Source organism: Scedosporium apiospermum (genome assembly GCF_000732125.1).
Source record: "Scedosporium apiospermum strain IHEM 14462 chromosome Unknown SEQ_SAPIO_0121, whole genome shotgun sequence".
NCBI lineage: Eukaryota > Fungi > Ascomycota > Sordariomycetes > Microascales > Microascaceae > Scedosporium > Scedosporium apiospermum.
The window spans coordinates 1,215,266-1,242,399 of record NW_015971822.1 but is presented as its reverse complement, the minus strand read 5'-3'; the positions used below and the strand labels follow the sequence as shown (position 1 = coordinate 1,242,399).

Here is a 27,134-nt window from a genome sequence, read left to right as displayed (position 1 = left end):
GCTTTTTACCAACTACTAAGTCAACGACCAGAATCTGTCAAGCCTTGATAATGTTACTACACAGTGACTCAGCCATGATGATAGGCAGCTTCATCCAGACTTCATCTTTTGAATACTACCGCGCCAGCACGGTTTGAGCCCCTCATATTCGGTTTCCGTTAGCTTTCATGAATATCATCTGATGACGTAAAAAAACGTAAGGAGACGTCAAATTGATCTTGTCTTGGTGAGGATGGAGTGCAGCATCACGCAATCTGCAGTAGTCGAATGTTCGGCGATCGGCACCTTGGTTGTTTACTTTGCAGTTCGCACCTGCAGATTTTGGATTTTCCTAATCAGTTATTCATGGATGAATAATAATAATAATAATTTCGTAGAGAGGAACCGCGACCAGCGGCTCCTATGCATCGATTTTCAACTCGCAGAGCTGAAAGGCTACGCAAGAGCTACCCGGAGCTACCCCTCTTTGCCTCGTACGTTCAAGTACCAGGAGCTGTGATAACTTCATGATCTTCCGAGCAGTCTGTCGTCCTCAATTGCAGATAAGCTTATTTAAAGCACCTAAGCTTCCTGTATTATCTGCAATTCGTAACAATTTCCCTCTCATTTTTCCTGCCAACTCTACGCTCCCAACTCAAACTGTTATTCTTCGTTCATCACAGCTTTCCAAGCAATCCTTCATGAGCTTCACTAATACCACCAACGCCACCACCACAACCATGACTTCCATACCCGACGTCATGCCGGCCATCGTGGTCGAGGAGCACGGCGACCCGACGGTGATGAAAACGAAAGAAATTCCCGTTCCCAAGCCCTCGGTGGGGGAAGTCCTTGTCAAGAACGCCTACTCAGGCGTGAACTTTATCGACACCTACTACCGAACCGGTCTCTACCAAGCTCCCCTCCCGCTCACCCCCGGCCGCGAAGGTTCCGGTACCGTTGTCGCGGTCCACCCTTCCGTTACTGATTTGGAGGTTGGCGACAAGGTCGTGTATCTGTCCAACAATGGCTCCTACGCGGCTTACACCACAGTGGACTCCAAGGACGTCGTCAAGCTCCCACAGGGCTTGGACGAGAAGACGGCGGCCGCGGTGTTGCTTCAGGGTCTGACTGCATGGACCTTTGTGCGTGAGGCCGGACAGGTACAGCCCGATGATTGGGTCCTGGTTCACGCTGCGGCGGGTGGCGTCGGTAGCATTCTTACCCAGATGCTGAAGGCGGTCGGCGCCAAGGTTATTGCTACGGCCAGTAGCGAAGAGAAGTGCCAGCTTGCGAAGAGCTACGGTGCCCAGTATGTTATTCAGTCGCGGGGTGGGAGCGTGCCCGAGAAGGTGAAGGAGATTACTGGTGGTCACGGCGTCGATGTCATCTTTGACGGTGTGGGCAAAGCCACCTTCGATAGCGACCTGGAGATGATTGCTAGGAAGGGTACCATTATTGTCTTTGGAAATGCCGTAAGTCTTTTGTACCTCTATACCCGTCGTCGCCGTGGCGCGAGAGATTACTGACACAGGAATGATACCGATACTAGTCCGGCCCTGTACCCCCGTTCGACATCCTCCGTCTCGGACCCAAGAACGCCAAGATTGCGCGCCCTGTCGTGTTCAACTACGTCGCCACACACCAGGAGCTCCAGAAATATGCAAACGTGCTCTTTGACATTGTCATTGCTGGCAAGGTCATTATCAAGATCCACGACGTCTATCCTCTCGAAGATGCGGCGAGGGCACACCAGGATCTCGAGGGAAGGAAAACGACGGGAAAGCTACTGCTAAAGTGCGATTAAAATCTGGCGGGTTCGTAGCGTTAGTTTATTGAGCTTATTTGTTGCCTATGAAACAAATGCCGTTTGTACTGGGAACTGAAGTTGGCCTGTTCTTTTTCGTTTTTTTATCCCAAAGCATGAATTCAAAATTATCCCTACCTCTCCAAGTATTCTATTTTTAACCGTATTATTTGTTTCTGTTGACCCGTAAAACATTTCTGACCGACCTGCACAAAACAAAGGACTGCATCCGCCCCTTACTTCCTCAATGCCTTCAGTAGCTCAGGAGGAGGATCCTGCCTATACCCCTTAGGATTATTCTCAACCCACTTCCACAGATCCGCACATGCCTGCTCCATCGTAAGCTCGGTCTTCCAGCTCAGGATCTCATTCGCGAGCTGGGGATCGGCCGTCAGGTCGAGGACGTCGCCTTGTCTCCGCTCGACGACTTTGTAGGGCAGGTCGCGACCGACGACGGTGCTGAAGGCTTTGATGATTTCGAAGACGGTGCTTCCGCGACCTGAGCCGAGGTTGATGGCTTTGACGCCCGGGTGCTGCTCATGGAGGTACTTGAGGGCGGCGATGTGGCCTCTTGCGAGGTCGATGACGTGGATGTAGTCCCGGATGGCGGTGCCGTCTCGAGAAGGGTAGTCTGAGGTTCTTTGTTAGTCTTATTCTTTTCCGGGTTTTGTAATTATTTTCTCTTCTTCCCATTCTTTTGACTCGTTTTCTGTCTATATTTATCCTTCTTTCTTTTAATCTGGCCTAAAAAGAGGGATTGTGGAGATTCTTGTCCAATGACCAAAAATGGAACGAGGCTCAACTGGGAACATACCATCGCCGAACACCAACAATTGTTCCCTTTCACCCGTTGCCACCTTTCCAAGCAAGGGAAGCAAATTGTACGGTACACCCTGCGGATCCTCTCCCATGATCCCGCTCGGATGCGCCCCGCAAGGATTGAAGTAGCGTAACAGCGCCGCATTCCAGTGCTCAACCGACTTGCCCTGTTTCTTGAGCCTATTCCTCTGCGCCTCGATGTGATCGGTGATGACCATCTCGACGACGGATTTCGTGCGACCGTAAGTATTTGTGGGGCCAATGGGACATGTCTCTGGAATCGGGATCATGTTGGGGAAGCGCGTGACGTCTCCGTAGACTGTTGCCGAGGAGGAGAAGACGATGTTGGTGACGTTGTGTTTGGACATGGCGCTGAGGAGGGCGATGGTGCCGCCGACGTTGACGCGGTAGTACTCGAGAGGGATCTCACCAGACTCACCGACGGCCTGTAAAGGAGTGAGCGGGCGTGCTAATAATAAAAATGATTAAATAAAATGAAAAGGGCCAAGTAGCGAAGACTTTACCTTGAGAGCAGCGAAGTGAATAACACTATTGATGGCAGGGTGCTTCTTGAACACGGCATCGAGTGCGGTCTCATCGGTCACGTCGACCTTGTGAAACGCTGGGCGCCGTCCGCAGAGGAGCTCAATGCGATCAATGGCAACCTCCGAGGAGTTGTAGAGGTTGTCGACAATGACGACATCGTAGCCATTTTGGAGAAGCGTGAGGGCCGTGAAGGATCCAATGTATCCGGTTCCTCTGAGAATCTTCTCTGTTAGTCCAAGCCGAGCTTGCGGGAAATGCGCGCTTCAACGCGATTCACTCTGCGATGTGCGTTTTTCGTTTGCGGCGGATGGTAGAAGGTGATAGCTTTGTTTTTTTTTCTCTTGACTTGAGCTTACCCGGTTACGAGGACAGTACCAACTGCCATCCTGTCTGGATACTTTGGGGTTTCTCCGCTCAGGGTGCGTGAGAAAAAGGCTGATAAGTTGAACATGGAAAAGAAGAGCCGATGTAGCGGCTTGAACGTTCTCTCTTTGGCTCGAATGAGGTCAATGGGCAGATCCAAAAAGAAAAATAAAAGATGTCACGTTGCGACGATGATGGGAGGTGGAAGTGGCGGGAGTATATGTCGACGCGGGAAGCTGGAGGTGAGAGGTACGAAGTGGGCGAGACCAGTGTCAACTTATAAGGCACATTGGAAATGAGTTCAAGTTATCTATTTGTCTCACCACAATCGCACCCCATTGCCCTTTTCGAGTTATATTGTGTAACGAGGCTGAGAGGGCACGCCCCCTCGCAGATTTTCCTGCGCCGATCCGAGGTCTTCCAATGTTTTGGGTCTATTGATGGATGCAGGAACTAGGACTAACACGAGTTGTCTTCGTGTGAGCATGCGTGTTCACCGGTGAGCATCTGCATCCTCTAAGCCCCAGCTGGAGAACAGATGATGCAATTGGACAGGAAGACGGGCAGAGTCGTACTTGGCCGTTGAGAACGAGGCGCAGCTCCAGGAACCAGAGTCTAGACAAAACTTGCGATGTCTGGAGGTTGTATTTGATCCATCCAGCTCCATTGGCGTCTTTTTGAAGCTTCTTCTCCGTAGACGCTCGACCCCGTTTCCTTTTCCAAGTTGGCACATGCTTCTGGTCAAGGGACCAACATGATCCCCTTATCTGCTTGGTCTTAGCCTAGGCTGTAAATCACTTCTACTTCGTGCATCACGCTCGTGGGATTAACTTTGCGCCTTTTCACACATGGGGGCAATTGGTGGGGTTCATTGGTGCGACTGGCTTTTCCCACACTCTTTTTCGAGTCAGGACATGCAGCACGAGGTACGAAGTACCTGATCAATCGGGGAAAAAAGCAGGCGGTATCGGCGTTGGTTTCGAAGCGGGCGCTATTGGGGCGCTTGTGGGCTATTCTCGGAATGAAACAGCAAACCACCGAGTCTCGACTGATTGATTGATTGATCCCCTCGAAGACCTGTGCTCGTCCTGGGAATCAGTCAAGTGCGTCTCTTGGGGTGCAGAGGGGAAGCGGAGGACCGAAGGATTCTCTGCAGAGTGACGCAAGTTGTTCTTGAGTACGAGGCGACCCGAGCTCTTTTTTTACCCGAACGTGTCCGCGGGAGCCATCGAACGTTGGGCTTGGCTGGCTTGGCTATGGCTGGCCAGACCCATCGCCAGTCAATGTAACCCAAACTTCAGGCTTTTTACTTTCGAAGGAGTTCCCACTCAAGGCCTGTTGAATTTGAGTTTGAGCACGGCTTTGCGCATTGTTAGGCGAAGTTGGGATCTGCGTGACTAAGCAGAGAAAAAAAAAAATCTTGACCTCGAGACAACAATCGAATTGGACCGTCTTGGGCTTGCCCTGCCGCTTCAACACCGGCAAAACATGTCCTTACCTCTTTCGGCCCACGCGCCGTTCCCCAAGACCCCAACCACCTGTCAAGGCCTGGTGCAGCCACGAATAACGGACGCGACCCAAGCCGACCAGCCTCCAACAATGGCCGAGTTCGTCCTGGTGGATCTGGAGAGCCTATGAAGGTCCAGCTCATCGGTGGATGTACATCTCAAGAAGGCAGGGCGTTGAGAGAGGTCTGGCAAAAAAAGGAAACGAAAAAAAAAAAGAGGAAAGAGAGGAAAGAAAACAAAACATTCCTCAAAAGGTCGGAAACGGACTGCGAAAGGGGGTTGCCATATCTGAGGCTGCAAGCGACACAATGACCTTGGACCTGAAAAATCTGGACAAAATCCTTGTGGACTTCTTTCAGCATTCCTGCCCATCCAGCTTACATGGCTGAATTGCAGCCCTCACGAGCCTAACAAAGTCTTTATCATTGCCATCTCCCATCCCCATCGACCATTCTCATCTCATAGACTGCTGTGCCTGTCATGGGATCTTCATCTGCTTCTTTATCCAGGACGTTTGAAGCTCAAAGGATTTGTTAGCACAGGTGTACATCTTCATCTGCGACTGTCACTAAATCCAGAATATCACATTGGGGCTGCTGCCATCATTGCTTGGGATTGGGAGGTGCAGCGCATCCTCTCCCAACTTGGTAGCTGCTCTTTCGCATCACCACGTCACCGTCACCACCCACGAGACACACATCACAGCGCTCCTATTCTTGCCTGTTTTTCTTTGGAGTCTGTTAGGGTGCTCTTCCAACTAGGTATCTCCAAAAACTGGTATTTCCTCCAACAAACCTTGACCTCTTCCAGTCAACAACCAAACAACCCACGCGACTCGACCTCATCAACACACCTTACCTTGACGGAAACTCGTCAATTCAATTTTTCTGCCCATCATACTCGCAAAATTCATTTCCCTCTTACAAAATTGAAGCCCCTATCTTCTACGCCTCGTACCTTCATATTTTCGTCACCCCATCCCTTTCCCTAATCAAGGCGGTGAACAAGCTCCATCCCATCAGATAACGCTTGTCGCAACGCGTGAGACCCAATATCCACCACCACTCCTCACTCATCCTCAACCCCCCTTCTCTACCCTTGGGTGAGGCACAATGCCCCCCAAAAGGCCCTCCACACGCGCGAAATCTTCGCAATCTCGAGAACCCGAAACCGTTAGATATGGTGTTGCCATCCGGGATGAGATGCCCCCTTTGCCCTCGCGGGTCCTAAGCAGCTACGGCTCCGAGACGCCTCGCCAGCTATTGAATCCTCGACGCGGCAAAAAAAGGGAGCTGAACGAAGCTATTGGTGAAGCGCTGCTAGAAGCTACGGCTGGGGTGTCAGATGATGATGATGATCTCGCCCTCGAACCCTCCTCAGAACCCCCTGCGCAGCCGGACACTGTGATAGATCCCCTGCCAGACATGGTACGACGGGTTGACCGAACAGACACAGAATCGCAGTCGGAACAGGAGCTGCCTCCTGCGACGGAGCCGACCATTGCTACGGCCGCCAAGATAACCGCAGATGAAACTGAAGATGAGCTAATTTTCCCCTTGGATGACCCGGTATCTTCCAGATTAGTTGGACGGGCAAATCCCTTGTTGACCGCCACTCCCGGCCACGATCCAACAGCACGCCGGCCGATGTGGAATCCGGGACGCGGACACGTTGTGTCGCCGGGTGGACGCTCGTTTGGAGGAGAGAGCAGCATCAACGTCAGGGCTGGCATGATTGGCCCCGATGTTCTGGCTTTGACTCCCACCCCAGCTCCTAGACGTGATGGCGTGGCATCTTCGCTCATGGGCAGCGGCGCCAAAGTTACGGAGACTCTCAGTTCCTTACTTTTCCGCGGACGACGAGGTGGCAATGCCGCTGCACAGAGCAGCCCCGGTGGTTCCAAGACCTCCACGCCACAGAAAACTCCGCAGAAGGGTAAAACCACGTCCCCTCCCGGACGGTCCAAACCCACTTCTCCCCCGGGACGGACCACGCGGAGTGCTCAGGCAGGGGATCCGAACCCCCTCCCACGCCCCAGGCTTGGTTGGGGCCTTCCTGCTCGTTTGCATGCCCATATCAATCGTAACCAGAGGCGGGCAGCAGAGACCAAAGAAAACAACACGAACAAGGAAACACCGCCTGGAGGTGCCAGAAATGAAAACGCACGACGTGGTCCGAAACGTTTCAGCGGTCTCTCCGGTGTCTTTAAAGGTGTCGGTTTTGGGAGGGCCAGCCGCCTTTTACGCACCCTCAAAACATATACCAGGGCTATAGCCGTTGTTGTCACGATGCTTCTGACCTGGTGGTTGGTGATCAACCTCGTCACGGTCAAGCCTAACTTTAGCCTCAGTGAGATCGAGTGGTATGGATGGGACCACATGGGATATAATCTCGACCAATTCATACCCTTTTCCATCAGCCGCGGTCTCGGAAGCTCGGACGGCGACACGGGGGAATATCTCAGCCTGATCCACGAGGCCCAGCGCGAACTGGTGAGGCTTCGGAGTTCTTCCAAGACGCAACAAGCGGCCCTAGACGAGCTCAAAGCCATGATGCCAAAGGTCATCCACATCGATGTTAATAAGAAGGGCAAGCCCGTCATCGCGGACGACTTCTGGCACGCCCTCCGAGACTTGATTAGGAAAGATGACAGCGTCGTCAAGATCGAAAAGACGAGTGATGGCTACAAGCTCGCTTCGGACAAGCACTGGGCGGCCGTGCGCGATCAGATCAATGCCGATATCGATAGCGGCAAGATTCCCAAGTCATGGGAGAGGTGGCTCAAATCCAACAGCGATAAAATAGCCAAGGTTCTGAAGATTGACAGCAAAACATCGTCGCCGCCCGCGAGTGGCGGCGTTAACCTTGACGACATAGCTGACGACCTAGATCTTCTAATCAAGGAGAAGTTAAAAAACCCAGAGCTTACGAAGGTACTCCTAACGCGTGACGAGTTTGTCCGCCTGCTCAAGCCTGAACTTGCGACCCACCGACAGCAGATCAAGGCCGAGATGAAGGATGCCGAATCGAGACTGGAGAAACACCTCGAAAAGGTCGTCCAGAAATCCATCGACGCAAAGATTGTGAAGACCCTGTCGAGCCGGGAAATCAAGAAGCTCGTCGACGAAGCCGTGCGCAAGGCCTTCGAGTACGCCAACCTCGACGGTCTCGCCAACCAGCAAATTTTTTCGAGCTGGGACAAGGACCTGCGCAACCGGGTCAACTTCTTCAGCATCGGCAACGGCGCCACCATCGACGTGCAAGACTCTTCGCCGACGTACAACCCCCCCTCAACGGCCCGGGCCTTCGGTGGCCCCCGGTGGCTGAGGACTTTTCGGACGCCGCCGCCACTGGGTCACAGCTCGGTGTTTCAGCGATGGGAAGACGACGGCGATGCTTGGTGCGGCGCTAGCGGGGCGGATCATGATGGCAGGCCGATCCCCGTGAAGTTGTCTATTCAGCTAGGAAGGCTTATGACCCCCGAATATGTCGTCATCGAGCACATCCCTCCCGGCGCGACCCTGGAGCCGAACGCGCGGCCCAAAGAAATTGAAATCTGGGCGTACATCGATGGCGTCCGCCAGCAACAACGCCTCCTCGATTTCGCCACGACCCATTTCCCCGATCGATCAAGATCGGACTCGAATCTCTCCGGGGGGAGCGGAGGCATGTCCGGGTCTAGTTCCGCCCCGCGTCCGCAACCTCAATGTAACGGCCGCAGATGTTTCTTCCAGATCGGCCGCTTTGAATACGATTCGAGCAACGTTGATCGAGGGGTATATGTCTACAAGCTCTCGGACGAGCTGATGAACATTGGCGTGACTACAGACCACATACGGGTGGTGGCCAGGTCGAATCATGGAGACATGAACAAGACGTGCTTTTACCGAGTGAGGCTCTACGGCGACCTTGCCACGAGTGAGGACCGTGAACCGAACTAGGAGAAAAAGAAAAAGGGAAGAAAAAGAAATCCAAAAAAAAAGAAAAAAAAAAAACAAACGAATGGATGAAGGGTTCACGGATGTGATGGTATACGAATTCGAAGAAGGGGAGGAGGACTGTCTACATGTAACTTATTCTGCTTATTGCCTTGGACCAAACGAGGCAACTTTTATCCTTGTTCTTGATTGTTGTTTCTTCTTTTTATATTTTTGTTCCTTGTTCTAGGTAGTTCCCGGCGTTTGCAGGTGGATCATGCCAAGTTCCAGGTACGGGACGGTGTTTTTTGATGAGTTGAAAAGATACCTCTTTGAGTTTATAGACGTTTCCATGCTTTCTTTTTTATAAAAGCGCCCCAGTTGAGGGCTCGTTCTTTGACTCTCGTTATGTGTCTCCCCTTATACTACCCGAGAACAAGTCAAGTATTTGTTAAGTGAATCCCGTGTAAACCGAGAAGCGGCTCAACACGATGGAGATATTATCCGGAGAGACGGCACACATATATATGCACGAGAGCCATTGTACGAAACCGGCAAATGAAGTAGACAAGAACAAGGAAAAAAAAGAAACAAGAAAGTATCTCGATTATCGAGCTTGATATCTATATGCAGATGTCCTCTCTACAGAAAAAAGTAAATCCCTCTTCCTCCGGTCCGGTATGCTCCCCATGATCTAAATGTTTTTTGTTTTCTTTTCTTTTCTTTTCTCTCGCGAACAGAAAGAATTAGGTATTTCCGTCTCGTCCCACGATTTGTTCTCCACTGACCCTCTCTTCTCCTCTTCTACTCTCCGGCCCGAGTCGTAAAAACAAGAAAAAGAAGGAAGAAAAAAGAGTAGTAGTATGTAATGCTCCCTTCCAAAATATACAGAAATGACGAGATTTGAGAAAAGAGAGAGGGGGTTATAACCTGACCGCGGAAAAAAAAAAAAAAAAAAGAAAAAAAAGAAAAAAGAAAAAAGAAAATATGAAAGTAATGATGAAAAAGAGGAATACGCCAATTCTCCAATGGAAATCATTGTGATGTCCATAAAAACCGTTCGTGACACCCACCTACCGAATCCGTCCTTCCAAGCAAAGAAAACCAACGGAATCAACGTGAAGCAGCAAGAAAAGTGGAAGCAAGGAAGGGGAGAGAATTCGAAGAGCACCAAGCTCCTCACTCCCTCCCAAGCCTCTCCTCGTAATCACTCATAAGCTCATATGCAGGCCTAAACCCGCCATTCGCCTTCAACGACGGATTCGGCAGCGTATCCGTCGTCCCTCCAAGACTCGTATACCCCAAATCATACAGCTTGCAGTACTCGATATCCAGCGCGCGTACGAACGCCCAAATCTCAGCATAGTGCCAATCCAGCACGGGATGCACGCGCATGAACCGGGGCCAATTGCCGTCGGTCTCGTCGAACGAGGAGAGGGAAGCGCCGTGGGGGTCGGTGCGGCGGGTGCCGACGAAGACGGCGCGGAGGCGGGGGTTCGCGGCGAGGTAGGCGGAGAGGGCGGCGCGCATGGGGAGGGTGGAGCGGGTGAGGTTGAGGGAGTAGGTCTTGGAGGAGCGGGCGACGAAGGCGTCGACTTCGGGGAAGGGGTGGGGCGGGATGATGTAGATGGATTGGAGGGTCTCGGGGGGAGGCGTGGGCGGGTTGGTGGTTTGCGAGTGGCGGTGGAGGCCGGCGAGGAGGAGGATGAGGAGGACGAGGCAGTCTTTGCCGCCGTTGTAGGACATGGCGAGTTCTGCGGGTCTGTTTCAAGAGAGAGAGTGAGTTAGTGATTTGGACTTGGGGGTGGAGGTCAAGAGCGTGTCTGATATACGACCAGGAGAAGCGCACGAGCGCTGTTGCTCTGTGGGAGGAAGAGAGGGTGGGATCAAGAGGAAAGACGAAATAATGGAAACATAGAAAGCATTATTTGCCGGCAAATTTTAACGTACTTATACCGTCGCAGAGCCTCAGCAATGACATCCATCGACTGGCGAACCCTCTCCTTCACATTCCGCAACACCTCATCCTCGGTATCGTCCTCCAAAAACCTCGTAACCTTCTCATCCAAGGCGGCGCACACCCTCGGCAAGTCATGAAGAGCCTCGCCTTCCTCCTCGCCATTCACCATGGCACCCTTGGGCAGCGCGACGGCGCTGAGGTCATCCTCGACGGCGACGGTGGGGGTGTTGGACGACGAGATGGAGGTGGCCGTGGTGGTGACTACGACTTCCTTGCCCGATTCCGCAGGGCCGGTCGGGGCAGCCACGGGCATGGGGACAACGGTTACGGATGTGTCGGAGGCGTCGGCGGCGGATAGGATGACGGCCTGGTTCGCTGAGTGAGGCTTGGAGCGTTTGGAGAGGGGGGTTCGGAGGAGGGACCGGATGGATTGGAGGGTTGTGTTGAAAGCCATTAGGTGCGATCTGTCTGGGTGGCTGGGACGGGTTTTCTTTTTTTTCGTCTCCTTCTTTTCTCCCGGGGAGGTGTGCGGGAAAAGAGAAGGATTTGAGAGAGAGAGAGCGAGAGGTGAGAGGTGGTTTCGCAGCCGCGGAGAAGCTGCGAGGTTGGGAAGGCGGAAGGGTGGAAGGGAAGGGAGGGGGGGAGTAGAAGCGGAAGTGGACGTGGATGAGTCGGACTTTGGGCGGTGACGAAGTCGAAAGTTGGTGTGGAGTGTCGATGTGGAGGGGCAAAAAAAAAAATGCAGTCGCGGAAAAAGTGGTAGAGATTGACAAAGGGCAAATTGAAAGAGAACAGCAGAACAGTCCAAAAAAAGGAGATACAGATGTTAACAAGAAGGAAGAGAATTGAAATGTATCAATTGAGCAAAATTGATGTCCAGCTTCAAGAAAAGGAGGGGGAAAAGATAAATTAAAATCGAATCCACTTTGTTTCTAATCCAAAGGATCGCACTCGCACTGCACTTGAATAATAAGAGGGAAAAGTGGAAAAGAATAAACTTAAAAAGTCAAGAAAGGAGAAAGGGGAATAAGAGGAAGCCGAGAAGATGGATGATGTCGTATCGGATCGGGAAACAGGCCGTGTTCCGGTGCAGAATACGCGAGGATGATGGATCTAACTTGTCGGGAGGAGGTCCTCGGCAAAGCGTCAAGGCAGAAGAAGAGACTGGATCCGACCCTAAGAAGTACTACGGAAGGACGATGGAAGGATATGGAATGTAGGCGAGAACATTAAAAAACAGGGAGGAGACTAGTCCGTCTTACGGAGCACTCAAAACACCATTTATGTTGTCCATGTATACTACGAGCATCGAGTATCGAGATGATTAGGGTGTTTTAGAGGCTTTTCCATACCGCCTTCCGCCATCGAGCTCGAGGAACGAGGAAAGGTTCAGAAAAGAAGCGAGCAATGATATCAATTGGATATTTTGAGACGGCCCGCCCGTTATAAAATGGATGTTATACCAAGGGATAACAGCCCCAATGTTATTAACACGGGGATTTTCTATTGCTTCTTTCTGCTTGTGTGCTCTGCTGCCTAGCTCTTTGCACGGGCTCGACTGGCTGGTGCGAGTCGTTCTTTTGCCTCGGCGGGACGATATGGGATGTGATGTGTGGATATCATTCGGATATAATCTGTGGATGGATGCAATTGTGTACTCCAACTGGAACTAGTGTCTGCCATATGCATCATATGGGTAGGATATGGGGGAGGAGCAGGGCATGTGAGTTGGAATGCCTGGGCACTGCATGCACAGAACATATTGATCCACCGCACTACCTCCAAGGCGGAATAGACTCCGGCCGAAGACTGAAGATGAGTTGCCTGCCAGGCCGCTTTCGCCGGAGACGGGGTGGAACTCGTGGGGAAAAGCCCACGCCAAGTCCCAATTTACTTGCTACTTCGTACTGGGAGCCAACTTGCAGTCCCCTATTCCGTGTCTGTGTGTTGATTCTGCCAGACCCAGACCCAGCTCTCTCTTTTCCCACGTTCCCCACACTCGGGACATCTTCTCGACGCTGGTCCGTCTCATCGTCCACGTTCCATTATTCCCGCTCTCGGCTGCTACCACAAACATCGATATCAATCATTGGATCTTGGATCGTAGGGAAAAAAATAAAAAAGGTGGCGGTGATGCCGTCCTCTCACGAGCCAACAGCACGGCACGCCCACACCCACGCCGCTTCGGCACCACATTGAACAGATCGCGGCTGAACTGGGAATGCGGGGTGACATTGGGGGCTATTAACCCTACCGGGCCTGCCTTTGGTTCGGGGCTCACCCCCTGTTGGCCCAAAAATGATAACTCTTCAAAGCGTGGCATTGTGCATATTGGGGCAAGAGTCTTGGCCCGCTCTAAATGGGTCTGGGTCTGGGTTGTACACTACTCCATACTCCGTAGTGCAGTGCTGTGAGGACGCCACCAGGCTATCTCAAGTAAGGCCCCGTCCAAGTGTGGTGCTATGGGCGAAGGAATGGACTGATGCCAATTAGACCCTGGTAAGAGTTGAGGGTTTAGTGTTACTAAACACGAGACATGAGGCTCTAGGGATCGAGATGATGTGGGCTTCGAATTGAGCATCTCCGAGGCATGGCCAGCCCATCACAACAAGATGTGAAGAGATCAAATTGACCTTGTTTTAATAGTCTGCTGATTCTCGCAGGTCTTGGCGATGCTGTGAGAAAGTGAGAAAGAGAAGAAGAAAGGGGAGAAGGGTACGGAAAAAAGAAAAAAGAAAAAAAAAAAAATAACAAAAAAGCTCGCTCGCGGGTCGCTCCCAGGATCGAATCCTGGTTGCTTCCCACGAGCTACGAAAATTGCAATTTTCTAACCTTCTGAGCGCTCCAATGACCACTTGGCCACTGCTTGAGCTGCTCGGTTGGAAATTCCTTCCGTGGACTCGTATATAAAGTTATTACAGCAGCCTGTTGGGATTGGGAGTGGACGAGGGAAGGCGCGAGAGGAAGGGGGTCCTTCCTTGGGGAAAAGTTGGGGCTGGGAACGTGTTCTTGGGTATCGAAACACCGCGAAATCTATACTAGGATGTATTCTACAATTAAAATCCAATCGATCCCCTGATTGCTTAATCCAGCAGCCCAGTAGCCAGAGCCTCAAGATCCTCCAGAGTCTCCGGCTCACGGTCAATCTCAATGACCTTGCCTCCCTTCTTCGACTTCTTCTTGCGCTTCTTCGCATCGCCCTCATCCGCGCTGGACTCGTCATCCTGGAACCACTTCTTAGCCTTCTTCTTCGGACGCCTATCCTCTTCCTCATCTTCGCTGCTGTACTCCTGTCCCCCCGCAATGGGGAGATCCCGAAGCAAGGCAAGCGGATCCGCCCCGTCCTCGTCATCGCCGCCGCCCAACTCCACCACCATACCACCACCTCCCCCTTCCGCGCGCTCAGCCTTCTCCAGTTCCCTCTCCTCCTTTTCCCTCGCCTTCCTCTTCTCCCTCTTCTCGCGTATCCTCTGCTTCGCTAGCATCTTATCCTGCAGGTCAGCTTCCTGTACCCGTACGACCTCGTCTTCGATAAACTTCCTCCTCTGCTCCTCGACGGGGCCCTCCTGCTTGAAATCCTCTTCGTTCTTCAACTCGTAAATCGCACGAGGGTTGCCGTCGTCATCGAAGACGAGCCTCTCTCCCACTGGTCGGTACTTGAGCAGCTTCTTCTTCGATTGTAATAGCTTCTCTCTTCGTTTCGAGTCTATGATGAGCTGTTCCTTGCCGCCAAAGTCAAGAACCTTGGGCATTGATCCGAAATCTTTGGATACCTCATCGAGATCCTCATCATTCAGCACCCTCTTCACCGACAAAAAGTTGTCCTCATCACCGTCGTCGCCGTTCTCCACAGCTTCTCCATCCCCGACAAGCTTGGTGTAGTGACTTGAAAGAACGTCCTGATTCGTACGTTCAAACATCTTATCGTACTTCGTCCGGACCTCTCCCTTCTTCCGCTTCCGCTTCCGGTTTCCTTCCTCATCAAACTCTGATTCCGAATCGCTAGACATATTCATCCGGCTAGCATTCTTAATCTTCTTAATGTCCTCTCCCTTTTGGAACTTGATCTGAGGCGCACCAGGAAGGCCCATGCTCGCGGCGAACCCATCAAGGTCCAACTCGTTAAACTTGAACACCTCCTTGTCCTTTTGTAAGTGCACCGATCGGGTATAGCTGATGAACGATTTTTGCGCGAGGTACTTGACATCCGGATTTTGGAAACACAATTGCTGCAGCTCGTTCTTGATACTCTTCCGCTTCGACTCCTTGACATTGACTTTTTGTATCGGCACCTTTTTGTGCTCTAACCGCTTGAGCATGCCGTCCTCTTCGCTGGGGTCAAGGAAGAGGACAGCCCGGCCGTTACTTTGGAAGCGCGCCGTCCGCCCTACGCGGTGGATGTAGGTGTCGGCGTCTTCGGGGCAGTCGAACTGAACGACCCAGTCCACGGCAGGAAAATCCACTCCGCGGGCGACGACGTCGGTTGCGAATAGGCAGCTATATTGCGCAGCCGCGAACCTCGAGGTGATTTCAAGTCGCGCAGTCTGTTTCTGCCTGCCGTGTAGGTGTAGCAAGGGAATACCGGGCCGTAACGCCCTGAAACTTTCGTAGACGAATCGGACCTGCTTGCCCGACGAGAGGAAGACAATCATCTTAGACTTGAGGTTAGATTTTAGGAAGCCGTAGAGCGTATTGATCTTTTCGGGCAGCGGGGTGATGATGTAGTGTTGCGTGAGGGAAGCAGGCGTCGCCGTCGATGCCTTTTCGTGGACGGAGACGTATTCGGGGTCCTTGAGGCTCAGTCGCGCCAGATCCGACACCTTTTTACTCTGCGTCGCGCTGAACATCAGAGTCTGCCGAGACTTGGGCAGGTGCTCTACCAGGGCATCAACGGCCTGCTGGAACCCCATGTCCATGATCCGGTCGGCCTCGTCGAGAACGAGAATCTGTAGGTTACTCGCGTCGAAACCGGCCGTCTGGTCCAGGTGCTGAAGCATACGCCCCGGCGTACACACCAAGATGTTCATCCTTGCCAACCTCACCGCCTCCTCCTTCAAGCTCTTGCCTCCGATGACCAGCCCGGCCGAGAAGGGATGGTTCCGCCCAATCTTCCGCAGCACCTCGAAGATCTGCACGGCGAGCTCACGAGTCGGCGAGAGGATGAGGGCGCCGAGCCCGTCGTATTCGGTCCATCGGGCTCTGTGGAGCTTTTCGAGGACGGGCACGAGGAAGGCGAGGGTCTTGCCGCTGCCGGTCTTGGCGGCTCCGAGGATGTCGAGGCCCTTGAGGGCGAGGGGGATGGCGCGGGCTTGGATCTCGGTGAGGGTCTGGAAGTGGGAGGCATCGAGGCCGGAGGCAGTGGGTTCGGAAAGGGGTAAGTTGGCGAATTTGGTGGATTCGGAAGTTTTTGGGTCCTGAGTCGGTCAGAAGGGAGAAGACAAGAAAATTCAACAATGGGCATTAAGGACTTACAAATTCTACGACAGCCTTCTCTAGTGTTTCGAGGTCTGCTAGGCCCTTGAGCCTCTTTTCTTCTCGCTTTTCTTTTGTTCTCGTATTATTCTTCTGCCGGGGCTTGCCCGAGCTTTTGGAACTTGGGGCCGGCATTGTGTGTCAGTTGGTGGGTTCGCACCTCGGGGACTGACTGTAGCTGGTGGTGTCGAGATCTGGACCCGTCAAGAACCTGCATCTGATGAAAATCGCTTTGGTGAAGTCGGTGTGCGAACTTTTTTTTTTCTGCCGGGTCCACCCCGCCATGATCCTTGATATTTGTTTCCAGGTGTTAGCAATTGTATACCAATGGCAACCTCGGGCGGCAGCTTCACCCGACAATGGTACTTGGCAACCTCTAAACCTGTGACGCCCACGAAATACACGCCTTAACCTCACCTCATTTTTTTTTTTCTCTTTCTTTCCCTTAACCTTGGAATGTAGGGCTTCGGCAGCTCGTCTCTTTAATGTCACTGTCATAGACATAACCGAAGTGGATATCTCTCCCGAGACCAGCATCAAAACTGTTTCTGCGTTGGCCAGATACTCGCTAGGGGCCAATTGCACTAGAATCCAGCCCTATGGACGGTTCATTGATCCATGGCCAGATGGCGGCTCGAAATACTGACTAGGGTCTTGTTCGAAAGAATGGCTGCCTTAGTATTGATGTAGCCCTCACTGGTGGTAGAGGTGGTTTTCATTGATGGGATCTGGAAGGCTGATCGCCAAGGTCTCTCGCGGTTCTTAGGCTTGCAGATTTTGCGATGGCCGAACGGATGATCGGGAAAGCCTAATCTCCAAACAGAGACAATCTTCTTTGTAAACGCCTACAAAGCATTCGTATCGTCATATCCTAGTCAACCCGTGACTGTATGTCCCATTTGGAAGTCCTCCGCGAGATCCTTGAGCTAAAGGGGAACTGAATGTAACTATTGATCCAGCAAACATCCGTCAGCAGGCAAGGCTGGGAGCGCTGTGATGAACGGACGCGATTCTGCGGACGAACCTTTTTTGGCCCCTTTCAGTCTTGCTTATTCTAATTCGAAGTGAAGCAGAAACAAATAGCGTGTTTGGCGATCTCGACATTCAGGGGTACGGTTTAGAACATGCAGCGAATCTCGAGATCATCGATTGGCCACAAGTGCATCGACTCTTGGTCCATTCACTTCCACAACCAACAGCAATCACAACGCTGAGCAAACAAAATGGTGGGGGTTTTACAATTTGAGGGTTACACTACGCTGCGGTCTGGGGTGGTGGGCTCCAGCGGCTTCCCAGCGACACTGTCGAGTACTTCGTACTTCATGACCGACACGGAGGCATATTACACTGTACCCTTGTACCTCTCAGTGCAATCCATTAAAGAGCGAACTCAAGTACCTCGGACTTGTCATCTACCAGTATCACAGCGACGGATCGATCTCGAGATTGATGCGATTTGCATCAAAGGCCTTCTTTTAGTGGGGCCGGGCTGCTGAATGACTCCGTCACACCCTGCAACACCCTTGCGATCCCTTGCGATCCCTTGCGATCCCTTGCAATTGTGTCCCATCGAGCCCCGCCATTTTTCCAAACCGGGACAAGCCCAGACTTCCACAGCGCCGACCGGGGCAGCTCCTGCGTCATTTTGGCTATCATTGGTTCCCCATCGAGAAGAAGTAGAGCGGGACACTAAGAAAATGGAATCCTTCTTTGAAATGCTACAAGAGGCGTTCTCTTTCTACGGGACGCCCCCAAGAACCCACCCATAATAAAAGCGCTTAATTTTTGTACAGCCGCGTCTTTCCACTCCCTCTTTTTTTTTCTTTTCCTATTCCTTCTTCCCTTGCTTTTCCCCTTCTCGCTCTGCCTCTCCCCTCTTTCCCATCGAGAACCCGAACTCTGAACGCGCCGTATTAGCCCTTCGTGACCATGGCGACCGACTCCGGCGCTTCCGAACCACCTCTCCACAAGGTCCAGAGCGTACTCGACTCCGACTACGGTTATCCACACGGCCACCTAGGTTACCTTGCCGAGCACGAGACCGAGGCTCTTGATGCCTTCAAGAAGCTCGCCGAGGAGGAGGAATTGTACAAACCTGGAACCCCGCCCTCCCACGACGATACCGTGCTCCTGTATGTTCTTGTTTCCTTGTCGCATTTACTGCTTAAATGTTTCCCCCGCTTCGCCAGCTTCGCCTGAAGTCTAGGAATGCAAACGAACCACAAATTTCCGTGAAGGGGCATGGTGCGCTGAGTTGACTGACCTCTGGCTTCGTAGGCGGTACTTGAGAGCTCGGAGATGGAGTCCCGCCGAGGCGTTGAAGCAATTTAAGGACAGCCACGTTTGGCGCAAAGCAAATGACCTCGATATCCTCTACCATACCATAGAATTAGACTCTTATGAGCAGAGTCGCCGCATGGTATGTCGATCTTCTCCCTGTTGTGGGCTCCCAGACCGAGGAAATGCTGACTTTGGTGGTCGCAATTAGTACCCTCAATGGACTGGCAGGAGGGACCGAAGGTGAGCCGTAACCCGGCACAAAGGTTTCAGATCGCAAAGCATTTCTTCCAGCGTCACATACTAAACAAAGGACCGTCCCGTGTCCAGAGGTATTCCGCTATATCTTTTCGAAATCAAGCAGCTCGATTCGAAAGCCGTCGCCGAATATGAACGCGTCGGCAACACTAGCACCTTCAGCAAAGCCAAGTCCGATGGCAAGACGCCTAACGGTCTCCTCCGCCTCTTCGCGCTGTATGAGAACCTCACGCACTTCGTCATGCCGTTCTGCTCGCAACTTCAGGATCGCGAGTTCGCCGGGACGCCCATCACCATGACGACGAATATTGTAGATATCTCCGGTGTCGGATTGAAGCAGTTTTGGAACTTGAAGTCCCACATGCAGGCCGCTAGCCAGCTTGCGACGGCCCATTACCCTGAGACTTTGGATAGTGAGTTACTTTTTGGTTGCCCTTGAGAGAGTGCTAAGAAACTTTTATGTAACTGACCATGAAACTCGACAGGAATATTTGTATGTGGATAAGCATCATCAAGTGTTTGCTTCCCTTGTTTTCGGTTGTTTACTAACCGCGCATTTCCTGTAGATCATCGGAGCGCCCGTCTTCTTCTCCACAGTCTGGGGCTGGATCAAACGCTGGTTCGACCCCATCACCGTCTCCAAAATCTTCATCCTCAGCTCCCACGAAGTCGAGCCCACCCTCCGAGAATTCATCGACCCCAAGAACATCCCCAAAAAGTACGGCGGCGAACTCGACTTCTCCTGGGGCCAGCTCCCGACCGTCGACCCGGCCTGGGACGGAATCGTCGAGTGGGCGAAAGGCCACAGCAGCTTCCCTACGGGCCCTCACGTCTGGCGAGAGATTGACGACGGGAAGAAGATGGAGTGTATTGGCGTCGGTCAGGTGAATGGCAAGCAGAGGGAGGAGAGGATATGTATCGTGCACAAGGACAACGTTTGGGGCGGTCAGTCTTTGTGCCGGACTGAGACGCGTGATGCTGCTCCTCTAGAGGCAGATGGTGAAGTGGCCAAGTTGAGCGAGGAGGTTGACGACTTGGCTCTTTCGGAGCCTGAGGTGAAGGAGAAGGCTGCGGAGATTAATGGATCCGCTGGAACGCCGGTATCACCCGCGGTCCCTGCATAGTTGGTTGGCATGGTGAGAAAGAGAGAAAATAGGGGAGGAGACGGTAATTTTGCATCGAAATAGGTCGTTTGCGGTCAGGCTTTTGTGACCATCTCGGATCACATTGAAGACCGGAGGTAATCTGGGGAAGGACGGGGACGGGGACGGGGACGGGGAAGGGGAAGGGGTACTGACACATTTTTTTCCAGCCGTACAATCAGGCAGGCGTTGCATTTTGGTTTTTGGCAGAGCTAATCATCTCACAATCTAGATATAATACCACGGTAAACCATACAAACATTGATCAGATATTCCTTGAGTTCAATTCCCCTTTTCAATCGTAGCCTAGTTTAAGGATGTTGACGGTTTAAAGTTGGCGTGTATGCGTACGTCGTACTACACAGGACCTCGGGAGCTGGGATGAGCAGCACGCATGTGATGAAATTACGCTTTCTTACCTACTGAACTAACTACACGATAATCGTATTAATGGATGGACGATGGAGTTTATCATCTTCGCAAATTCATGATGGATATTCGTGGGTATATATATATACGCTTCTCGCCCTACGCAATCTATATGCTAAAATAAATGATGCCGTTTCCAACCCTGCCAACCTTCCATCTAGGAGATACTGACTGCCCAGCAGCCACAGAAGAGATGTGCCCGATACAAACACAAACACAAACACAAACACAAACACCGGTGATAGATTTCATCCTCTCTTCCTCCACCTCATGCATGTCCTTTTCTCCGCCTCCACTCCATGACACCCTGTTCCAGTTCTAACCAAGTCATCCCATCCCTCACAAGCCACATCGTCACCCCCAGACTCTCAACATCCCTATTCCTGCTCTCATCGTCGAAAAACAACATCTCATCAAACGCTATCCCCGTCCTCCTCTTCAACGACTCAAAGTGCCGAATCTTACTCCCCGGATAAATCTCCAACCCAGCATCAAAGAAATCCGCCGCCTTCCTCGGCTTCTCCCTCTTCGAGTACGAATACGTAGATTGCTGCGCCGAGCTGCCACCACCGCTACTGCTACCATCCCCTCCCGTAGAAGCCGAAGACGCGCTCGGCAAAGGCGGCGGGTACACCCACAGCATCTTGAGCAGATCCCGCGCCAACTCGGGCGCGTGCGTGCGGCTGGCGGCGGCGACCTTAATGCCCAGGTGGCCCGTGAGGGAGTGTAGTATGGCGCCCGAGTCGGTGTAGAACTCGTAGGTTTCGCCCGTCTTGTCGGAGGCGGAGGTGTGGTCGGGGGAGGCGCGGAACGGCGGCATCGGGTGGGTGTCGACCCAGAAGGGCCAGAGGGTGTAGTCGAGGTCGAAGACGATGAGGCGTGGGAGGGGGACGGGGGTTATGGCGGGGTTGAGGGTTGGGGGGATGTAAGAGGGGAGGGCAGCTGGGGTTGCTGTTGACTGTTTCGTAAACTTTTTCATCATTGTGAAAGAGCGCCTTTGGGAGGTTGTAGGAACGGGGTAGTTTGGTTGAAAAAGAGACTAGGGCCGTCGTCGGAAAAGGTAGAGGTCCAGCCAGGTGAGCTTCCCATCTCGCGACATTCGGGCATTGGTCTCTGTTCCACCGAAGGATGCGACCCTGCCCCAGTTCCTTGAATGGACAATTGTACTTCAGAGTACTTCGTAGCTTAATCAGCAGTGATGTGCTTGTCAATTGCCAGGTGATGTCGCCCGAGACCACCTGTTTGGAGCCCAGGGGTTGGGGTTGGGGGGCTGGAAAGGTCATCGTCACTGAGGCAGAGTCCATCAATTGAATTCTCCCCCGCATCGTATCATTCCGTCCATCGTGTGTTTAAGCCAATGCAGCATGAGCCGCCCTGGTTTGGTGCTGGATATTCTCTCGGCCCGGGGTTGGTTGCATGCATCAATCTTAATAAGCTACGAGAATGGCTTCTTTGACTTCGGCACTTGCATTCAAAGCTGAGTGTGAGCATTGAAGCGTGAATGGGCACGATTGGGAGTCGGTTATCAATCTCTCAATCTCTCTCGAAAGCAAGCGACTCCATCGGACCTTTGCCCGGAGAGCCGAGAAATTCGTGCATAATGGCTGAACTCCGAGGCACGAAGCCGCTGCTTGCAAGTTCTGGAGCCATGCAGCCTTTGCATAGAAAATTACGGCGCACGATTACCGTCCATATCGATCCCTTGTTGAACAAGACTTGAGTCGCTTAGTCGCTTCTCGTATCGCCTTTCCAGCTTCGGAGATCGAAGATGCGACAAACGGAGGCTCGCAAAGTCACAAATCGAGACAGTGTATCATCATGCCCGTCGACGATTTGCCGCTTTTCCTACCTTAACCACACAAGTACCGAAGCCGCGTTGTCTGACCCCAGCGGGGCTCCTGTGGGGTAATGTGCGCCAGTGTTGCCGTCTCCATGCGGATGCGGGGGAAGAAAGGTTGGTTCGCTGGATGAAGTCAAGCTCCCCTGCTCCCCTGCCGCTGCGGCTTTGATGTTCCCAGACGGTATCGTCGCTGCTGCTACCACACTTGGAGTCTTGGGCGCCTCTTTACCATGATTGAACGCCCGTGCCCATATTCTTGTGAGACGCGCAGGGCGCCACGAGTGCTCCACACGTTCTCGTCGTGCCTGCATTCATCCTGTTAGCCAGGCCCAGGTAGCCTGTTAGCTCTGTGTCGGTCGACTGTTGACTGTTGAACTGTTGAATGTCGACCTTCGGAGACCAAATCAAGTGTCCGCCGACCCCTCTCAACGAACCGGCTCCTTGTCCTTTTCTCCGTCTCCTACACCCCCCAAATTGTCTACCACCCCCACCATCACCATCAGCCTAGAAACGCGGATGCATGTAGTCGAGGATACCATCTGATCAAGTGGTCCGTTTTGCGGGTCTGATCTTCCTCTCGTTTCTATTCTGTAATACCCCGAAGATCCCATCGGCGCCGAAGTGGCCCCGCCCCAACGTGTTATAAGTGCTTCCGGTCCTCAGATTTACTGCACATCCACCACATTGTTTTCCATACCTCGTTAGACTCCGCATTACTGTGCCAATCCAGCGGCACGTGTACGTATACATCTATATATATATCTCTAAGTACCTTATATATATACGCACAAGAACTCTTGATCGCGAGTGCGTGTATCACCGATAGTCTGATTGAGAGCGCTCCGTGTCCCTCTCGCCTACGCAAGTAGTCACCATGGCTGTGGATAAGAAGATCCAGCTCGTTCGCATCGCCTTCGCGGCATACAAGCACAAGAACATCGACGCCGCCCGAGCTTTCTACGAAGACTTCGGCCTCGCCGAGACCGCCCGCGTCGGGAACCGCACCTACTACCGCGGCTACGGCTCCGAGCCCGTCACCATTGTCGCCGAGGAGGGCGATGAGGACGAGTTCCTCGGCCCCGCCTTCGTTGTCGAGTCGCTGGACGATCTCGAGCATGCGTCCAAGACCCTTCCTCAAGCCACCGAGATCTACGAGCTGAAGGATGCCCCGGGCGGTGGCAAGTGTGTGACGTTCCGCGACCCCGTCGATAACTGGCAGTTCCATCTTGTCTACGGACAGACGCCCGCCGAAGCTCAGCCTCCGGACTTCCCTGACCTCAAGGTCAACTATGTAAGGCCTTCGTTGACGTCACCTCATCGCCTTTTTCTAGGGCACTCTCTGTTTTGCTAACTTCGAGTCACCAAACAATAGCCTCTAGTCAAAAACCGAGGCGTCAACGAGAAGCAACGATTCAAGAAGCGACCCGCCCCCGTTCACAAGATCGGCCACTTTGGCGTGTGCGTGACAGACTTTGCCAAGGCCTACGAGTTTTATACCACCCACTTCAACTTTTTCCCCAGTGAGGTATGAAAGCAGACCCCTTTCGGACTCTTTTTTCCACGAATGCATGTCTCGCTAAAATCGCCCACTACCGCAACAGCTCGTCTACGCCCCCAACGGCAAGGACATCACCGTCTTCTACCGCCTCAACCGCGGCAAGGAGCTCGTCGACCACCACGTCTTCTTCTTCTTCGAGGGCCCCAAGTACCACGTCCATCACTCGTCCTTCGAGACACACGATTTCGACGCCCAGGTCCTCGGCCACGACTGGCTCCGGCACAAGGGATACAAGAACTGCTGGGGCGTGGGCCGGCATATCATGGGTAGCCAGATCTTTGACTACTGGTTCGATCCTTCGGGGTTCATTATGGAGCATTATGTTGATGGTGATTTGCTGGATGATACCGAGCCTACTCATAGGAACCCGGCGGCTCCTGATAACCTACACGTTTGGGGTAAGTTTTTTTGGCACTCCTTTGTTGTCGATGCTGGGAAGAGAGTGGAAGACTAATTTGTTACAGGACCCGATTTGCCTCCGGACTTCTTGAAATAAAGGATATGCTTCTTCAGATGATGGTTTCATATCCGTGTATACCTTATAATCTCAAAACAGAATGAGCAGAATGAAATTGAGCGTTTCTGTAAATTTAAAGCCTCAACAAACTTGGTTCATCGTGATGGCACGACTGCTAAAAGAAAGAAAACAGTATTTACAGTCAAGAAATCCTGCTCACTATATACACGTCGCCTCTCCACACTCAACCTCGAGCTTCACTACCCCCTTCTACCCAAACATCCTAGCGGAGAGTCGGCACAGACCACGGCGCCCAAGTATTGATGTTAAAGCTGCCATAGTTCTGATCCGTCCTAAACACACCCGTATTCGCACTCTGCCCCATCAGATACCTATTAATAAACGCATTCAACTCCCCACTCTGCACCCCAGGGAACGAGCAATGATTATGCCCGCCCACCTGACTATACCCAAACGCCTCGCTCGCCCCCAACGCATCCCACTGCTTCTTCGCGGCCCCCATGCACCCATACGTCGACATGGTGCCGAGCCACTCGAAGTCCGGGTTCTCCATGATGTACACAGGTCGAGGGGCGATGAGCCCCGCGAGCATGTGGTGGTCGAAGGGGAGGGAGTTGACGTTATTGACGTAGCTGTTGAAGTTACGGCTGAACCAGACGTTTTCGCCGACGATTTGCGAGGCTGTTTGCACGTTTTGGCCGTTGCTGTTCTTTTGCCAGTTGGCGATGCGCCAGCACCCTGCTCCGCCGGCGCCGGACTCCTGGGGTAGGGTCAGCGCGATGCGGGGCTCCAATGCGCCGGCGACCATGGCGCCCTTGCCGTTGCGGGAACATCCCGTCACACCGATGCGGGCCGGGTCGATGCCCGTCTGGGCGCGCGTCAGCTCGAGGGCGTCGAGGATGCGGCCGACGCCCCAGGCCCACGCGACGAGGGCGCCCGCGGAGTGGTCCGAGCCGTAGAGGTCGTAGAACTTGCCCTTTCCGCGGGAAGTGGACGAGTCCTGCTGCTGAGCGACGTCGTCGTTGTTGAAGAGGATGGTGGCCACGCCCGCGGGGACGGGGATCGAGGAACCGAATGAGCCGTAGGAGATGATGGCGGGGAAGGGTCCGCTTCCTGAGGGCTTGTTGATCGTCACGGAGAAGGAGACGGATTTGCCGTTGGCGGAGGAGGTGATGGTCAGGGTCGAGCCGGAGTAGCTGGCTGATACGGTGGGCTTGGCGGGGAGGGTGCCGAGCTCGTATTGTTGGAGGAGTTTGGAGATTTCGGCCTGGCGGCAGGTCCAGTCTTGTTTGGTGGTCACTTTGGAGCCCGAGTGAAAGGTGAACGGGTCGTTGAGGTTGGAGGTCGAAGTTCCTAGCCCCGAAGGGGTGGATGGGCAGCTCGTGGGACCTCCTGGGTTGGCTGAGGTGGTTGACGTCTGCGTCACAAAGGTAGTTGACGACGATGATGGACGGGGAGTCGTCGTCGGGGGGTTTGTGGAGCCCGGGAGACACTGCGAGTACCAGTCGTTCTGGTACGTGCAGGTCCAGCCAGAGACACAGGTTGTTGCGCCAGTCCAGCCAATACCGCCGCATTGGCCCCAGCCGCTCTGTTGGGCCGCAGCAGCCGACGCAAGAAGGATGAGTGACTTCTTCATCTTGAGCAAGGCGCTGGATGGAGTGACGTTATTGAGCTGCGTAAGTACGGGATGAAAGTAAGTGGAAAAGAAGCAACAAGGGTCCTGCGGTCGAGAATCCCCCAAGTATCACAACTTTCCGATCGAAACCTCGTCTCCAACCTAGTTCTTTAGTCTCGTTTTATATCCACATCGTCATGCCCATGCTTAGGTCCACGCCCAAAATCAAAATCCACCTCTCCCCCAGCACCCACCTCATTACTCCTCCTTACTGTCGTACTAGCCATAGCAACTCCATCCCAGAGTGTCATCAGTGTCACGACAATCAAGGTTTTCCCACCAAGATTCTTCACGATCACTTCCACTAAAAGAGACGTGCTGCCATCCGCGTTAGCAATTTGGGGCTGAAAACGGCGGCCTGGTAGCAAAGGCTGAATGAAGGGACCAGCCAGGTTACATTTCGCAAACGGCGATGTACGGGCTACCACAGAAGAAGACAAGGTTTAGGGGACATCTTTAGGCTAAAGCGGATGATTTCGAATGCGCTGCAACGCTGCTTGCAATGAGCTGAGAAGTATCGAGTTCAAGATCGTGAAATCCCGCTGAAGCTGTCAATCTTGGTCCTGGACTTGTGCTTCGTTCTTTTCGCTCGTCGTCGAGGGCTGGTTGGGATTCGTAAACGTTGTTTCTTCCTTTTGTCCGGCTAGACCAGAAGTATCTCACCACTTACCAGTCATTATCTTCGATCGAACCTCGTTCAATATGCGGAGAGTCCTAAGCTATCCCAACCCGCCAAATCAGGACATCTCCCGGAGAATTTCTCGTCCCTTTCGGCCCCGCTCCCGAACGTCTGAACCCCGGTTCCAATGGCGCATCCCGGAATCCATCCCTTCACTTCACCCATCGGACATTTTCCCGTCCACAAATTAAATCACGTCCATGCGCTGATCCCTCGCTCCACCTCAAGATTGGGATCATTTCCCTGATCGTTCCCAATCAACTCTCGTGCGATCCCTTCTAGACACAAACCTTACACGAAAGCATTTCTCTTCTTTTCTGATCCTTCCTGTCGGCGATGAGAAATATCATCGGCGAACCTGGATTCGAGGAAGTCCACCTGTGACTCGACGAGGGGCGCCAGAGGTAATACCTTACATGTACTTGTC

General features: G+C 52.8%; 6 protein-coding genes and 3 pseudogenes across 6 annotated transcripts; 4 read left to right on the top strand and 5 right to left on the bottom strand.

The window, feature by feature from the left end:
* Window positions 1-680: 680 nt before the first annotated feature.
* Window positions 681-1,786, top strand: SAPIO_CDS8404 (putative quinone oxidoreductase; the record flags this gene model as incomplete). Its single annotated transcript, XM_016790043.1, has 2 exons — window positions 681-1,454; window positions 1,532-1,786. The coding sequence occupies 2 exons, from the start codon at window positions 681-683 to the stop codon at window positions 1,784-1,786; spliced, it is 1,029 nt and encodes a 342-aa protein (XP_016640306.1).
* Window positions 1,787-2,022: 236 nt separating this feature from the next.
* SAPIO_CDS8403 (uncharacterized protein) lies at window positions 2,023-3,536 on the bottom strand (the record flags this gene model as incomplete). The annotated part of the gene is made up of 4 exons (XM_016790042.1): window positions 2,023-2,417; window positions 2,601-3,051; window positions 3,130-3,364; window positions 3,508-3,536. The coding sequence occupies 4 exons, from the start codon at window positions 3,534-3,536 to the stop codon at window positions 2,023-2,025; spliced, it is 1,110 nt and encodes a 369-aa protein (XP_016640305.1).
* Window positions 3,537-6,134: 2,598 nt separating this feature from the next.
* Window positions 6,135-8,963, top strand: SAPIO_CDS8402 (annotated as a pseudogene; the record flags this gene model as incomplete).
* Window positions 8,964-10,118: 1,155 nt separating this feature from the next.
* Window positions 10,119-11,353, bottom strand: SAPIO_CDS8401 (Uncharacterized protein; the record flags this gene model as incomplete). The annotated part of the gene is made up of 2 exons (XM_016790041.1): window positions 10,119-10,701; window positions 10,890-11,353. 2 exons carry the CDS (start codon window positions 11,351-11,353, stop codon window positions 10,119-10,121), a joined length of 1,047 nt encoding a protein of 348 aa, XP_016640304.1.
* A 2,629-nt stretch (window positions 11,354-13,982) lies between these two features.
* On the bottom strand, window positions 13,983-16,506 carry SAPIO_CDS8400 (ATP-dependent RNA helicase dbp-4; the record flags this gene model as incomplete). Its single annotated transcript, XM_016790040.1, has 2 exons — window positions 13,983-16,313; window positions 16,372-16,506. The coding sequence occupies 2 exons, from the start codon at window positions 16,504-16,506 to the stop codon at window positions 13,983-13,985; spliced, it is 2,466 nt and encodes an 821-aa protein (XP_016640303.1).
* Window positions 16,507-18,300: 1,794 nt separating this feature from the next.
* SAPIO_CDS8399 (uncharacterized protein) lies at window positions 18,301-20,030 on the top strand (the record flags this gene model as incomplete). Its single annotated transcript, XM_016790039.1, has 6 exons — window positions 18,301-18,503; window positions 18,649-18,790; window positions 18,860-18,891; window positions 18,979-19,319; window positions 19,392-19,399; window positions 19,473-20,030. The coding sequence occupies 6 exons, from the start codon at window positions 18,301-18,303 to the stop codon at window positions 20,028-20,030; spliced, it is 1,284 nt and encodes a 427-aa protein (XP_016640302.1).
* A 715-nt stretch (window positions 20,031-20,745) lies between these two features.
* SAPIO_CDS8398 lies at window positions 20,746-21,459 on the bottom strand (annotated as a pseudogene; the record flags this gene model as incomplete).
* A 1,732-nt stretch (window positions 21,460-23,191) lies between these two features.
* SAPIO_CDS8397 (Glyoxalase family protein) lies at window positions 23,192-24,371 on the top strand (the record flags this gene model as incomplete). The annotated part of the gene is made up of 4 exons (XM_016790038.1): window positions 23,192-23,608; window positions 23,690-23,842; window positions 23,919-24,273; window positions 24,340-24,371. 4 exons carry the CDS (start codon window positions 23,192-23,194, stop codon window positions 24,369-24,371), a joined length of 957 nt encoding a protein of 318 aa, XP_016640301.1.
* Window positions 24,372-24,615: 244 nt separating this feature from the next.
* SAPIO_CDS8396 lies at window positions 24,616-25,989 on the bottom strand (annotated as a pseudogene; the record flags this gene model as incomplete).
* Between the last annotated feature and the right edge of the window lie 1,145 nt (window positions 25,990-27,134).